The sequence below is a fragment of the Punica granatum genome, chromosome 5, assembly GCF_007655135.1.
Source record: "Punica granatum isolate Tunisia-2019 chromosome 5, ASM765513v2, whole genome shotgun sequence".
Taxonomy (NCBI): Eukaryota; Viridiplantae; Streptophyta; class Magnoliopsida; order Myrtales; family Lythraceae; genus Punica; species Punica granatum.
This window is the reverse complement of record NC_045131.1, coordinates 21,412,125-21,428,876: the sequence shown is the minus strand read 5'-3', so window position 1 is coordinate 21,428,876 and position 16,752 is coordinate 21,412,125. Positions and strand designations below refer to the sequence as shown.

Sequence of the window (16,752 nt, the reverse complement as noted above, 5' to 3'; positions counted from 1 at the left end):
AATGCGACTCCTCTGATAAATCTGCAGCAATTATGTCGTCAAGTTCTATTGGTGGAAAGTTTAATACTCGTACCTTTGGGACTTTCTCTTTAAAAGGTAAATCCCCCACGATTAAAACGTGAATATCTTGGGCTTCCATTTCTTCTTCCTCTTCTATCTTGTCATCCTTCTTGGACTCTTCTTCTTCCTTTTTTGATTTGTTCTCCTTCGTGGAACTTTCGTCATTGAGCTGTACTTTTTCTTCCTCCATCACAAGTCACAACATTGACGATCATAATATCACCTGATCTTGAATTTTCACTTTCAAGTGAATGGCTAAACTCTACAAAACCATTTGGATACTCGAATGTGTTGCTCATACACCAAAAGTAGGAATCTAATCTTAGCAATCTCTTCATACTCCTCCATGTGAATATCATATCATTTCCATCTTGAAGGTGATCTTTTAGCAATCTCTCCCATCAAATAGAAGCTTTGCCCCTTAAGCGATAAACAACTCGATCAACTCAGCTTCCATCATCAGGGATGTCATAACAGTTGAAGAATTCTTCCACATCAGAAATCCACTTCAAGAACTCTTCAACATTCATGCTTCTATTAAAAATCGGGATTCTTTTTTGTCGATAATCCTTCAACTCCCATAGACAACCTATTCTTCCACAAGCACTGCCAATCCAATTATATTTGCCATCTTCATCATCATCATCGAAATGGAGCCCATAAGGAACGCGTAGAACGAAAAGTGATTTACAAGGAACAACTCATCGTATCAAGCCTCCATTTTCTTCACTCCAGTTGGTGCGATTTACGAATGCATCAAGTGTCCCGACTCTCCATTCCATGAATGAAAAGCACCGCCTCTTGATCGAGTGATCAAACGGCCTACACCATTTGTTCTTTGACAAAAGGATGGTTGAGACCTGCTTTGTTCGCAAGTTCAAATTGAAGTAATTTCCGCTCTGATACCAACTGACGCAACGGGTTTCGCGATAACATGCCTAAATCTTCGTTTAAATGAAAAAATAACAAATACGATACAAAATCGTATTTGAAGGACTCCAATAAGCAGAGAGGATTTCATATATGCATTCATGTATTCAATTTGAATTTTCAAGTTCACAGTACATCATATATATAGACATTACCAAAGAAACCCAACATTAATTGCGACCATACTAGAAAACAAGAAAAACACTAACTTCACTCTTCGAAACTCAAAATAGTTAAAAATAAGGCTCCTTTAGAAATTCGAATTTGCACTTCCAATATCATAAATAAGAAGTCAACAATTACTCCACCTACTTCATTGATTAAATATTTGACTTCTCCTCCCCATTAAATTAGCAAAGAACTACTTAGAGCCATCAGAGAACTGCTTCGGAGAGAATGGACGCTTTAGGTTCGACATACTTCTCGTGAAGGGAATATCTGCGCAGGTTGGTTGGCAAATCGAGCTCTCCTCCTTCTGCCAGGCTGCCACTTCTTTGCTTCTCAGCCAATTGGGATTGGTGCTCTTCTTCTTGGTGATGTAGTCGGGGCCTCCATACCTTGTTTTTGTTCTTCTTGTTAGTTTCTTTTGTGTTTTCTAAGGTTGTTTGGCTTTATTATTAATGCAGCAGAAGACGTGGCAAATCGATACCTTGAGAAAAATAGGTTCTGACAACCCAGTCTCGAGGGAAATGGCATCCGGAGCACAACTCACGCCATTGGCCGCGACTATATGTGATTTAGGCCGAATTCCATTATTTAGGGCCTCAAACAGGTAATTTTATGTCATTTTTGCAAATTTTGGGGAAAAGTTTATTTCTTTCGTGTAATTTCATTTAATCATATTTAAGCGATGTAAGCCATATCCGATAACATTTGGAGCTACCGTGCTATTTCGCCCATTCTCGGATTCGATTCGAGTTGGATGTCGTTTTCCTAGAAATTTAAAGAATCAATATGGGATTGAAGATTGTAGTTTCGGTATTCCGCGGATTCAATGAATATGTGACAGGTTGTTCGCGTGTATACTGCGTCAGTTGGTATCAGAACCACATTCACTTTTGGATCAGTGATGCCGCCCCGAAGAACAACTAATCAACGTCGTGATGCGGAGGAGGACGAATTGGATCGGAGGATCGAGCAGATCATTGATAACTGGTTGGAAGTGGCATTGGAGCGTAGGCTGGACGTGAGTGTGGATCGACCAGTCGAGAGGATGGGAGCGTTGATGGAGCCCCGGCAGGAGGTCGACCCGAAGCGCGGTCGAGTCCCAAATCCGACTACGGACTTGGATGATGTCAAGTATGATTCCTATTCTAAAGGGGATGCGACTAAGTATGCTGAGGGGATCATAGGAGAGGTCGGTTGCCGACCGCAAAAACAAACCAGAGGCGATGGGAGATGGGCCTTAGGACCAATATTCCCGAATTCCAAGGGGGCTTGTAGCAGGAGGAGTTTCTAGATTGGCTAGCGACGGTGGAAGATGTCCTGAAGTTCAAGGGGGTTTCTGATGACAAGCGGGTATAACTCGTAGCGACTCGACTGTGTGGTAGGGCGACGACTTGGTGGCAGCAAGTGAAGCTTACTCGTCGCGGAATGGGTAAACCTAAGATCACATCGTGAGAGAAGATATAAAAACATTTTAGGGTTGTCTGTCTACCTTATAACTTTCAGCGGATCATATATCAACGCCTGCAGAACTTGAGGCAGGGTAGTAGGTCGGTGGATGAATACACCATCGAGTTTTACCAGTTTGTTGCTCATAACAAGCTTCAAGAAACCGAGGATCAGCTGGTGGCGAGATATATTGGCGGACTGAGAATGTAGCTACAAGACACGATCAATTTGTTCGACCCTATTAGCGTGTCTTCCGCCCATCAGAGGGCCTTGATTGTCAAGAGGCAACAGAGCGAATGGGCAACAGATGACCGGTAGAGGTGTCGCCGTTGCAGGAACTGGTGAGGTCGTCCGGGCTGGCGGTGGCAGTGCTATTCCTGGGCGTCCGTCGAAGCCTGCCAACATTGGGCCGAGCAGTAGCGGAGTGAAGTGCTTCAAGTGTGGAGAACCCGGACATCGGCAGTCTGAGTGCGGAAATGGGGAAAAGAGGGCGATGTTTACCGAAGAGGATCCGTCTGATGACGCAGTTTTTGTAGCGGGAGGCGATGAAGAGCCCGAGTTCGACGAGGAGGAGGAGATTGTAACAGGAGATGGGGTGCCCAATCTGATGGTGAAGAGGTCTTGTATGACCTCGAGAGCTGCGAACAAAGACTGGTTGAGTAACAACATCTTCCAGTCCACTTGCACCATCGAGAGTAAGGTCTGTCGCTTCATGATAGATTCGGGCAACTACGAGAATATTGTGTTTGCTGAGGCCGTGCAAAAGTTGGGCCTGCGTATTGCACAACATCCCAAACCGTATAAGCTGGCGTGGCTAAAGAAAGGAGGTGAAGTAAGTGTTTTGAAGCGTACTCTAATTACTTTCTCTATTGGCTCTCGATATAGGGATTCTGTTTGGTGTGGTGTTGTTATTATGGATGCATGTCACTTGTTATTGGGGAGGCCCTAGCAGTTTGATAGGAGCGTGAGCCATTACGGGAGGACCAGCAAATACAACTCCACGTATAAGGGGTTGAAGATTGTACTGGTGCCGAACAGAGACGCCATCGAGCCCCGACCTACGAATCCGATTACCGTAACCAACTTATTGTCCCTTGCCCGATTTCAAGAGGAGTAGCATGATGCGGAGTTTAGGCTTGCTCTCGTCGGCACAGAGGTTGTGGAGGAAGGCATTGCGTCTATTGAGTCCTTGCCGATTTTGAAAGAATTCCAAGATGTCTTTCCTGAAGAGCTGCCAAATGGACTCCACCTTTGCGGGACATCCAACATCGTATCGACATTCAGCTTGTCCCTTCCGAATAAGCCACACTACAGGATGAACTCGGCTAATCATGAGGAGTTAAGAAGACAGGTAGAGGAGCTGGTAGGGGTTCATTCGGGAGAGTATAAGCCTGTGTGCCATCCCAACGCTTCTAGTACCCAAGAAGAATGGATCCTGGCGTATATGTGTGGACAGCCGAGCCATCAATAAGATAACGGTCAGGTATCGTTTTCTCATTCCTCGTTTGGATGATCTACTTGACTAGCTGAGTGATGTCAGGATTTTTACTAAGCTGGACTTTAAAAGCAGTTATCGCTAGATTCAAATTTTGGGTTGGTGATAAGTGGAAGACCGCGTTCAAGACCAGGGAAGGGTTATATTAGTAGCTGGTAATATCGTTTGGGCTGTCAAATGCGCCGAGTACATTCATGAGAGTGATGAATCAGATTCTACGGCCTTTCATTGGCAGGTGCATGGTTGTGTATTTTACTGACATCTTGATCTACAACGCCGACCCCGAGCAACATCAGACCTACTTGCGCGAAGTACTATCTATCCTTCGACACGAGAAACTTTATGCTGCATTGAAGAAGTGTGTTTTTATGAGGTCGGAAGTTCTTTTCCTTAGTTATATTGTTTCTGCTGATGGTTTGAGAGTTGACTCATCTAAGGTCGAGGTAGTCAGATAATGGCCTAAACCTGCAAATATTACTGAAGTCAGGAGCTTCCATGGTTTAGACTCCTTTTACAGGCGGTTTATTCCTCACTTCAGCAGTATTGTGGCTCCCTTAACTGACTACATGAAGGGCAACAGATTCGAATGGACTGAAGGGTACATAAGCTGCATTCCGGGAGATCAAAGAGCGTTTAACGATTGCCCCGATTCTTGTCCTACTCGATTTTCAGCAACTCTTTGAGCTGCATTCTGATGCATCGAAGGTGGGGATTGGAGCAGTCTTGATCTAGAACAACAGGCCAATTGCCTTCTTCAACGAGAAGCTAACGGGGGCAAAGGTGAGGTACAACACTTACAACGTGGAGTTTTATGATGTAGTGCAAGCGGTGAAACACTGGCGGCATTATCTTTTCCACAAGGAGTTCATTTTGTATACCGACCATGAGGCCCTGAGTTCATTTTGTATACCGGTCATGTGGGGAGAGACAGGAGCTTGCATTTGGTCCAGACATCCTATTTCTTGCCTACGATTCGTAAGGAAGTGGAGGAGTACGTGCAGCGCTGTAAGGTTTGTCAAGTGTCCAAGGGTACTGCAACTAACGCGGGGTTGTACATGCCCCCTGCCGATTCCCTTGCAGCCATGGGTGGATATCAGTATGGATTTCGTCCTCGGCTTGCCCCATACCCAGCGAGGTAATGATTATATATATGTGGTCATTGACAGGTTTTCCAAGATGGCACACTTTATTCCGTGCAAGAAGACCATTGATGCCGTGCGGGTTGCTCAGTTGTATTTTCGGGAGGTATATCGTTTGCATGGTCTGCCTGTCTCTATTGTGATTGATAGAAACACCTGTTTCCTAAGCCACTTCTGGCGGAGCCTCTAAGAGATGGTGAACACCCAACTGAACTTCAGTACAGCTTATCACCCGTAAACATATGGGCAAACAGAGGTGGTTAACAGGTCCTTGGGCAATCTATTGAGGGGTTTAGTTGAGGAGCACGTGAAGAGCTGGGACCAGAAGTTGAGCCAGCCAAAGTTTGCGCACAATCACGCTGTTAATTGCAGCATCAACTTCAATCCCTTCCAAGTAGTGTACGTCGTTACTCCCAGGGGTCCCCTTGATCTGTTACCCGTGCCAGATAAGACCAGGGTCCATGGGAAGGCAGCTAACTTCATTCACGGGCTGCAAGAGATTCATGAAGCAATGCATAATAATTTGGAAAAGGCTGCTGAAAAATACAAGACCACTGCTGACCGAAGGAAAAGGCACTTGGAGTTTGAAGTTATCGATTTTGTCTGGGTTATCCTTACCAATGATCGTTTTTCTACTGGTGACTACCATAAGCTCGCTGCTAGAAAGATTGGTCATGTGGAGGTCGTAGAGAAAATCAATCCGAACACCTATCGGCTTAAGCTTCCCAGCCACATTTGTACTGCCGATGTGTTTAATGTGAAGCACCTGATTCCTTACGCAAGCGATAGCTCAAACGTTGACGATTTGAGGGCGAATTCTTTCCACCTAGAGGAGAATGATGCGGCAAAAGACCTGGCAAATCGGTACCTCGAGAAAAATAAGTTCTGACGATTCTGTCTCGAGAGAAACGGCCTCTGGAGCACAACTCACGCCATTGGCCGTGACTAGACATGATTTAGGCCGAATTTCATCATTTAAGGCCTCAAACGAGCAATTTTATGTTATTTTTGCGTTTTTACAAATTTTAGGAAAAAGTTTATTTCTTTCATATAATTTCGTTTAATCCTAGTTTGGCGAAGTGTGCCCTAGGGCTAAAGAGTTGTTTTTGGATAATCCAATAAAGTTTGGAGCTACCGTATTCTTTCGCCCATTCTCGGATTTGATTCGAGTTGGATGCTGATTTCCTAGGAATTCGAGGAATTAATAGGGGATTAAAGGTCATAGTTCCGGTATTCTACGGAATCAACGGATCTGTGACAGGTTGTTCGCGTGTACGCTGCGTCATTATCTTACCCAAAAAAAAATCAGCAACTTATTTGTGTCTCCCTGCTTCGGATTGGATCTCTTTGGCTTGAGCTCGTAGCGTTCGGACTTCTTATGAACAAGACTCTACATTGTTTCTAAAACAACATGAAAAAATCTCACCATTCCTTTCTATCCCACGAGAATCTAACTTTGATACATCCAAATTTGAGCATGTAAACTTATTTGATCTTTGGCTTCTTGAATTCCATATAGCTCAAATTTCGTCCTCCTCAATTAGTGGCTTGGGGTCATGTAAATCGCGCGGGTAATTGTGTAGACAGATTTAAACGTGGCCAGGGTCGAGGAGGCCGGTTTACTCAAGGTGCTGGTTATCCCCCTAACCCGTTCCTGTGGGGAATAGAATAGGCGACGGAGATAGAACCCTAGCGAAGAAAGAGAGAAGGAAGCGAAGCAAAGCAGATCAAGGGGAGGGAGAAAACTATAAGACAGAAGACCATCGGATTTGAGGATGCGACCAACGCCGATGGACTACTTCGCCGAGCTGGAGGTGCAGGAAGCTACGGTGGCGATGGACGTCGACGACGTGGACCCGCTCGAGATCTTCGGCGAGGGCGTCCTCCCTGTCGACAACAGGCTCGCCGACTCCGACTTCTTCAACAGCTTCGAGGACGATTTCGACGACTCCGACATCAACTGATTCTGCAGTGTCTCGTTTCTCTCTGCTCCTCCCTTCGCATAGCCTTTGGTGGTATTATGCCCGGTATCTCATGACGATTACCTGTTAATGAAAGTTGAACTGATTGATCATATTGTTCGCTTTTGCGCCTCCGTATTGTTCAATCGATTCTGTGGTGAGACGACGGCCTGATAGCTCTAGGTTTAGTACAATTTGACTGGTGGTGATATGATTGCGTCTAGCTTTTGCTTGCACATGAGATTTGCTGCTGCTAATTTGCTTTTCTTTAAGTCAAAGCAGAGTCGTAATTAGGCACGATGAGATTGAACCAGAGGTATATGCTATGTCGATGATGCATGAAGTGTGTTAGCGTGATAGTGATAGTGATCACTGATCAATGTGGATTTTGTCAGTGTATTGAATTCTTAGGGCTCCTCCCTTGTAATGTTAACCTGGTGGTGTATTGTCAGGGTCTCGCAAATTTTCGCCGTGGTTGTTCTGATCTATTCTGAGTGTATCTATGTACCTCTTAAGTCGGTAAAGAGATTCTTCTCTGAAGTGTCTTACTTGTTCGTATGTGTATCTCCGTTGGCTTGGTTCTATGGCCGTACAGTAAGCCGCATTTTGGGGGGGGGGGGGGGGGGGGGGGGGGGGGGGGTTTACAACGTGATCATGTGGATTGCAGTCTGGGGATTATAATATCTAGGGTGAGGGGTGGCTGCAGTTCGTCTGGTGATACTTTGGGTGATGATAGCACATTGAAAGTGCACAGATTTCTCGGATTTGTTCTTTACTTGCTTCCATAGACTACGACAGGCTGTTCTTGTGCTCTGCTGCTACTAAGTTGGCCTTTTACATTACAAACAGTTTTCCTGTGGTTCGCCATAACTCATCCAGTGGAAATTAGAGTCCTCTCAGACAACTGCCCTGCCCTTAACGTCCCCCATCTGTAATTCTCGGGGGTGAGCTTACCTGAGTTGTTCCTCCTTCCTGCTCAAATGGTGGTCGGACGTAGGGGTGGTGAGTTCACCTGTCCCTCTCCTTTCCCCAACTTCCTTTGCAGCTGAAGACTCTCCCCAGTAGCTTGGCGATCCACAATCCTCGGCATGTTCTTGCTGATAATTGGGGCAGGCACTCTTGGAGCTGCCTCGGCCCTCAGATCCGTGAGTGCCACAGAAGCTCATGAAACCCGATAAGCTTGAGACTCTTTGGGAAACTTTGAAGCAAACCACAAGGAGGTATGGGCAACCCCCTTTGAGCCAGGACTATGCCTGGATTTCGAGAAGACTTTGGGGGCTTCTGTTCCTCCTTTAGTAACTTTCTTTGGCAAAATGAGAGGTGGAGGGGATGAGACTTGAAATCCCTGGGTATCCAAATATCCCCATTCATTATTTGGTGCATGTTAAGATCTAGAATAAAAAAATATGAAGATGAAATGATCAAAATTTCCTTGAAATTATATATTTTTTTAACAGTGAATTTTGAAAAGAATATAAAAAACAAAATATATGGTTAAAAAAAAACTATATACAGATGAGGAGAAGGGCGAGGGGCTCTCAACGCCAACCATCACTACCCCTTTCCATCCTCAAATTCTGCAATGGCTAGACTTGCAAATTCAATATTAGATGAGGGGCACTTCTACATAAAATATTCCTCTGAATCCCCTCTTGAATTGGATTAGTTTCTTAAGGTGTGTTTGGTTTCAGAACTAAAGTAATTTTGATTTTGATTTTGATTTTGATTTTGGAAAATGACAAATGAGATGGGATTATAAATTTGACTTGGGGAACGTGTATTTTTGTTGTGTAGTATGTTGAAAAGTTAAAAGTTCAAATTTTTTACTTGGAAAATGTATTTTTTTGTTGCGTAGTGTGTTGAGTTAAAGTTTTTTTTTTATTGTGAATCCAAACAAGGCTTTAATGATTATATTTGTCCTTGTACCAATTCTTATTCTTACTTAACAAGAAATCAAAATCCTTACCAAAAACCTCTGTGGCAGCTTAGGTCAGGGAAGTTTGAAGTAATAATAGGTCTGTGATGTCATAGATGTTCCAGCCACGCATGCTGTAGCAATGTTTTGTGGTGTTTAATTGGATCATAGGTTAGCAATGTTTTGTGGTGTCTAATTGGATCATAGGTAAAATGGGCTTGTATTAAAAAAAATAAAATTGACTCACGATACAGTTCTTAATCTTATCAGTTTTCCAAACATGAATACTGTTAATATGTAGCAGTTTTCAAATGGACGCAATATGGCTAATCTATTTAGGGGCTGTTTGGTTGACACATTGGAATTGGAAATAGAAATGGAAATGGAATAGGATGGAATTGGAAATGGAATAATAAATTTTAATATCTGTTTGGTTTAGCTCGGAATCGGAATTCTATTCCTTCTATAACTACTCGGTTAAAATAATATATTTGTGGTAGTTATGAGTTGCAAAGGTGATAAGTTGAGATTTTCACAAAATTATTTTGAATTTTAAAATTTTGATTCCTACTTTTGATTCCCTGACTATGTGGGAGGTTTTTTATTTCCGGTTTCGGGGGAGATGAAGCAATAGTTGAGATCTTCACAAAATTATTTTGAATTTTATAAATTTGATTCCTACCTCTGATTCTCTGACTATGTGGGGAGTTTTTAATTCCGTTTTTCGGGGAGATGGATTGCTCCATACGAGGCAATTGGAATCAGATTTTTAGTTAATGAACATTTTACAAATGGAAATCAATGATTCCATTTCCGATTCTAGGAGATTTTCGTGTTAATTACTCCAAGGGTACAAAAAGTTTAAAGGTGCAACACTTTGGTACAAAAAAATACTGCAGCAATGAAGCCAAGCTGGCAGCTTTCTGCAACAGTGAGAAGTGAAAAAGCTTCCTTAGGTTGTCTATGGAAGAAGAAAGAAGCAGAAGAAGGATAATAAGCAATATTCTGGAGATTGAGAGAGTGATACGACTAGAGTGAGAGATATGGAAGAGATAGAAAGGTGAAAGAAATAAAAATATATTTATTTATTTATGTATTATTCATATTATTTTGTTTTTATTTTATTTTGTTCTGCCACGTCATCTTTGTTGATTGTGTCAATCTGAAATTAACGGATTGTATTTGATTGTTACATTTTTTTTAATGTCATGTAGTCGATTGTTACAGTATTTTCTTTTTTACTAAAGTGCCGTACATTTTAAGACATTTTGTACCCCGGAGTAATTAACCCGAGATTATCATAACAAAACAAACAGCTCCTTAATATAATCTTTCTTTTAATATAGTCTGTCTAGATGTATGCGTAATTTGTCTTCATGATAAGAGACAATTAATTAAAATATTCAATATGATCAAAAAGACTTTGTTTTTTTTATTATTACAAGAGAGAATCTTAGATTTAAGTACAATACACAGAAATTCTAATATTCTAATAAAAAAGTACAGGTAGTCTACAATGAATATCAAATCTAAGATCTCTTGCTCCTCAAAAATTCTAATATTCTAATAAAAAAGTACAGGTAGTCTACAATGAATATCAAATTTAAGATCTCTTGCTCCTCAAACGAAAGTGAAGAGTGCCCCACTATATTACATTTTTTAAAAGGCTATTAATACGTTGAACAAACTATATCATACTACTTTTGATTTTTTATCCCTAAACCACTACATAAACTGAACAGATTTAAGATTGACAAATAATGCAATCACACGGTGTCCTGCTCTTATCACATCCTAGCAAATGTTTAAATGGATTAAACACGTTCAATAATATAATAAAAATTGTTCAGTAATGATGGGCTCGAGGATTTGGCCACTAAAACTCAGCTCGGGTGGCCTAAAAACTCAAACGATAAGCCCTACTCAGAGATAGAATGCGGGAACGGTTATTTTATTCAAAAAATAAATAACTGCCCTTAACGGATAGGGCAGGAAACATGCCCACATTTGTATGAAAGCCAAGGGAATTTTTACACAAATATATGTAGCCCCTATTATGGAAAGCAGTCTGTAGGAAATTTCGGTTTTTCCAATCAAGCGAAAAGCCATGGTTAGCACCAGAGGCACCCAAAGTAGGAAAACTCGTAGCCGAAATGCATCATCAGTGTAGCAGCAGCCAAAGTAGGAACAGCAGCAAGAAGATACCCCTGCAGTGACGTCACAACGATGGAAGGCCTGAGGCGAATGGAGGCCGCGAGATCCAAATGTAATCCTAGCCTCGAGGAATGTGCTATGGTGGAAGTTATGACTCTTCGACAAGCGCCTTCCCTTCCTGGTTAGGGAATCGGGGGAGGCCAGTCACAGGTAAACCCTGCTCTGAACTAGGGATACGAAGCTGCAAACTCAAGGCCTGTATCAGTAGATTAGGCGTGTTATGCCGCATGTGGCGTCAGCGCCGGCTTCAATCTCCATAGAAGTAGTACATAAGATGGTGGCTGATTCAGTGGCGACAACCATGCAAAACAATGAGCGGAAGAAGTTAGTGTTGACCTCCTTGGAAAACGAAGGATCGCCCTTTATGCCTTAAATTCTACAAGCAACGCTGCTACCAATATTCATGTTCCCGCACATTACACAATACGATGCAAAGTTAGATCCGCGGGACCACGTGAGGCGACACTTACACTCGCTGCTAGGGAGAGGAGCCAATGAGGAGTTGCAGTGTCTACTTTTCCGAAGGACTTTTTGACAGTAATTGCAGCAGACTGGTTCCACTTTCTCCCCCTGGATCAATCTCCAATTTTCAACAGCTTAGAGATCGGTTTGTAGAGAGCTTTTGCCAGAATATGCAAAATCAAGAAAGATGTCATTGAGCTCTTCACCAGAGAGCAGGGGGAGAGGGAAACTCTCCGAGACTATTACGATCGTTTCTTCAAAATGATAGTAGAAGTCGACGATCTGTTGAGCGAAAGAAGATGGTGGCTTTTCCACGAGGACTGAAGAACGAAGATTTAGTAAAAAGCCTGTTGGTGACGCAGCCTACTAGGTTCAATGATCTGCCAAACAAGGCTCGTAGATTCATGACAAACAGAGGAATCTTTGCGAGGAAGAAACAAGGATAATCCCACAGTGGGAGCGAAGGGTGAAGGAAGACGTGACGAGCGAAAAGCTTTCCACCTGGATGAACTCGCTCCTCTGAATGCGCCATGTACAATAGTCTTGATGGAAATTGAAAGGCTCAACTTGGTCAATGCGGTAAAATCAATTCATGCCCATACTCGAGTCACATAAAGATCGGGTCTTTAGTCGGATATTGAAATTAAATGCAGAAGCGAAATTAGATCACTAACCTCACGGGGTTGATGATCTCCAAGATGCCCATGTGAATGAAGCACATGCTATGGGCTCCGAACCTCGAGTCAAGAACCAATCTCCTTGGATCTAGCCATCGTCGAGCACTCCTTGATCGACCACGATCACCTGCACGAAGGGAGAATCGAGAGGGAATCCCGATTTTCCTCTCCGATGCTTATTTCAATAATGGAAGACATGAATAATGTAATTCACGGAAGAACAACATACATGAATTATCGCATATCAAATTACCCCGTTACCTGTTAAACAAAAGAGAAGCAAGCAAAAAATAACCCCGCAGTGGATCTTTATTACATGATCGAGCAAAGACCAATACAGTTCACGATAGAGGGCCAGTAGTATTTGACACGACACGATAACAAAACATGAATACGATATGGAGTAAAGCGGGTTTGGGTTAGACTAAAATGCCTTTTGTGTCTTAAATAGGTCAAACCCGTTTAGACACAATAAATTATCGTGTTTAAATGGGTTCAACCCTTGTAACCCAGTTAAACACGGTTAGACCCGTTTATATTATATGTTATTTTCACACATTATATCAATTTATATAAGAAAATAAACTAAAATAATCTAAATTTGAATATATAATTCACTCGTTTATAATGTTTTTATCATGTCAATCGTGTAGTAATATGTAATTAAAGTTAATAGTGTCATATCATATAGGTATAATATATACTTAAAGATAATAGTGTCATATCTTATATGTAAGTATACATACACATTTAGACACGCTTAGTTAAATGGGTTAGACGTATCTCGTCCGTGTCAAACCGTAATTAAACGTGTCGTGTTCGTGTTTGAAAATCTTGACACGTTTATGAAATATGTGGTATTTGGATTTAGAATTTTCAGATACGAACTCATTTAGACAAGACTCATTTAAACACTTACCCCCTTAGTTCACGGCACAAGAACATCACAACACTCACACTCTAACGTGATTACCGATCCAATTAATGGGTCCCACATGATATCATAGGAATAACCACTAAGGATTTGGTTAGATCTCAAATATTCTTGTAAATATATGAATCTGGTCGGGTCCCACATGGGTGATCCAATTCAGGTGAGCACGAATTTCCAACATTTCCCACTCGTACTTGGGGGGACCAACTTAAACTCATTTGTGCTCATAACCACTAGAGGAGATACATTCATACAAGTTTTGAGTCGTGCGACCGCCAAGCCACATAGAGGTGGGGAGCTTTACACTAGGGAATGCTATCAGTTGCTTGGAAGCGCTTGTTCTCGATTTTCCACGATGTGATTGTCTCCTAGAATTAATCATGATCACATCACATGAACCAACTGTTATAGGACATTTCATGTGACTTACGTCTGCAACTCCTAGTTAACAGGACACTCGAAGCTGTTGAACTGTCAGGAGTCATGTTCAACTTGCGACTAAGTCAACTAAAAGAGCTTTCATCAAATATACGAGGACCTCCCACGTCTCACTAACCATTGATACTTCTCTAACGCGTCAAATCATTCGTTGTCCTTGCCACTTGTCCTTCTATAGCGCAAAGGAGAATTTATCTTGCCACAGTGCTGAAAGGCAGCAGGATCAAAGCGTCGTTTAGATGTATCCATCTATTATAGTTTTTACTAGATCTAGTTGGGAGACTCTTAAGCTCCCACTTGTCCAAGAGATTTTGGATTTCCTGGCACCTACTTGCTGCCATCCAAATTCTCAATTAAGGTCAGGGAACAATCAACTCATCTATTGTCATTGTTACCATTTTATTAATAAGTTTCTATGCGCAAACGTCTACATAAATCGGCACACAAACAAATTCTGCAGCTAAAATCTAAATTATTTAATGAAAATAATGCACAAGTCGCAAGATCGAAAACTTGCGGAGCTCCTAATCATCTCCCGCGCGCCCAAGTGATCACAATCATTAAATTAATTTAATTTTCACGCAAAACTTAATTTTGTAGCGAAGGAAATCACTCAACAAAATTCTCCCACTTAATCAAGCATGCAAAATATCAATTAAACAAATGGCATGCGTATTTATTTCCATTCATGCATTTTTCACATAACTCAAAAATAATTGTCAATCCAAAAACAATCATTCATAAATCAAGTTGCACATCAACATGCATCACTCCATGCAATATATGCAGATATTATTTACTGACTGCCTCAAAAATTATTCTGACCTTATTCAGAATTTCCAGTAGTTATTACGAATTTTTTTGAGCATGCTCAAGTAAATAAAACCAAATAAATATCTCATAAGTTCGAAAAATTCCAAATCTAATTTTCTCTGACTTTTGGAGGCTCTCCTTCTATTTATTCAGAATATTAAATCATAAAGGCTAGTATAAGTTCTGATAATTATTCTGCTAGTTGAAAAATATCCAAATAGTTCTCATGATATTCTGGACCCACAGAAATAGTTTCAGCATTTTGCAAGATTTCCTGCTATTTGTTCGGGATTTAAAAGCAATCAAGCTAAAATAATTCGAGATAATTATTCCGGAAAAATCACCTAAAAATATCATATACCTTTCATGATGTTGTGAATCTACAGAAAAAGTTTCGGCCTCTAACTGTACCATACAAGCCCTCGCATGCGCCCCACATCCAAGGATTTCAATTTTCTGTTATAGATTTTGAAATTTTTAAAATATAATTTCCTTGAATTCGGAAAACCAAAAAAAATTGCCAGAAAACTCGAAATCAACTTAGGATTCCACTGGGGCAAACAAAGTAGCCGAAATCGTCTTTGAGACAACGCACGTCCCGTCTCGCGCGGCCGCGCATGTATGTCTCTTGTGCACCATTCACCAGCAGTCTCTTCCGCAGTCGGCCGCGCATTCTGACCACGCGCCACCTTCGCCAACTGCGAGCTGCGCGTACTTGGCAGCTGCAGCCTGCTCAGGGCGCGTGGAGGCCATTGGTAGCTTTGGCTGCTCGAACAGAGGTCGGCGTGATCGTCCCACACGCATCCGAGATTAGGCCGGCAGATTAAAAAAAAAAAAAACTTATCTTGTGTTCATATTATCTCAAGTCCAGGAACTTTGATCCGATTCAAAACTTTAAACAACCATAACTTTGCAATGCGATATTGAAATCGCGCATATGATTTGTCATTAGAAAGCTTGTCGAAGGAGGAATCTGATCATATCAAAATCACACATCAAGAACGCAGAAGTCAAACCTAAATTTACTGACTCAGATTTGGATAAATAAATAGCCAAACCGAGGTTTTTTCAATACAGAATCTGATACTAATGTGGTAAAATTAAAGAGTAAGAATACCACCGTCGCCATCCACTTATTCATTAGCAACTATTTTTGCCCCTAACATATTTTTGCCACCAATTAGTTCCAAACGTTGGCATTCCGTCTACCATTTATACCCTTTCGTTAACCTCCATGACGGAAAATTCATGAACGGTGTTACCTTTTCCGTCACTTTTTTGTTATGGAAGGGTATAAATGGTAGACGGAATGTCAACGTTTGGAGCTAATTGGTGGTAAAAATATGTTATGGGAAAAAACGGTTATTAATGAATAAGTAGATGGTGACACTGATAGTCTACTTTAAAATTAAGTCATACATGTACTCAAATCACATAAAAATCGGGTCTTTATTCGGGTATTGAAATTAAATGCGGAAGCGAAATTAAATCACTAACCTCATAGGGTTAATGATCTCCAAGATGCACACATGAATCAATCATGTGCTATGGGCTCCGAACCTCGAGTCACGAGCCAATCTCCTTGGATCTAGCCGTCGTCGAGCACACCTTAATCGGCCATGATCACCTGCATGAAGGGAGAATCGGGAGGGAATCCCGATTTTCCTATCTGATACTTAAATCAATAACGAAGGAAAGAAATAGCATAATTCACAGAAGAGCAACATATCTGAATTACCGTATATCAATTACCCATTACGTGTTAGACAAAAGAGAAGCAAGCAGAAATAACCCGACAATGGATCTTTGCTACAAGATCGAGCAAAGATCGGCACCGTTGTCACAAGAACCTCACGACGCTCACTCTCTAATGGAGCCACTTACACAAATCCAGTTAATGGGTCCCACATGATATCATGGGAATAACATAACCACTAAAGGATTTGATTAGATCTCAAATATTCCTGTAAATATCTGAATCGGGTCGGGTCCCACATGGCCGAATCCAATTTGGGTTGGCCCGAATTTCCAACAATCAAGATCCAGATAATCCTTCCAGGCGAGTGATGGGCGGAGATAAAAGCAAGTATTGTAAATAGC

General features: G+C 41.6%; 1 protein-coding gene and 2 long non-coding RNA genes across 3 annotated transcripts; 1 reads left to right on the top strand and 2 right to left on the bottom strand.

Annotated features, from left to right (window-relative positions):
- The first annotated feature begins 6,824 nt into the window (after nt 1-6,824).
- LOC116206693 (small acidic protein 1) lies at nt 6,825-7,683 on the top strand. The gene has a single exon (XM_031539492.1). The coding sequence runs from the start codon at nt 7,014-7,016 to the stop codon at nt 7,200-7,202; it is 189 nt and encodes a 62-aa protein (XP_031395352.1). The 5' UTR covers nt 6,825-7,013; the 3' UTR covers nt 7,203-7,683.
- Nucleotides 7,684-10,637: 2,954 nt separating this feature from the next.
- LOC116208754 lies at nt 10,638-12,895 on the bottom strand. Its single transcript, XR_004157119.1, has 2 exons — nt 11,799-12,895; nt 10,638-11,609 (listed from the first exon to the last, which is right to left on the bottom strand). It is a non-coding gene; the product is annotated as an uncharacterized LOC116208754 (long non-coding RNA).
- A 2,761-nt stretch (nt 12,896-15,656) lies between these two features.
- Nucleotides 15,657-16,531, bottom strand: LOC116207412. Its single transcript, XR_004156916.1, has 2 exons — nt 16,391-16,531; nt 15,657-16,279 (listed from the first exon to the last, which is right to left on the bottom strand). It is a non-coding gene; the product is annotated as an uncharacterized LOC116207412 (long non-coding RNA).
- Between the last annotated feature and the right edge of the window lie 221 nt (nt 16,532-16,752).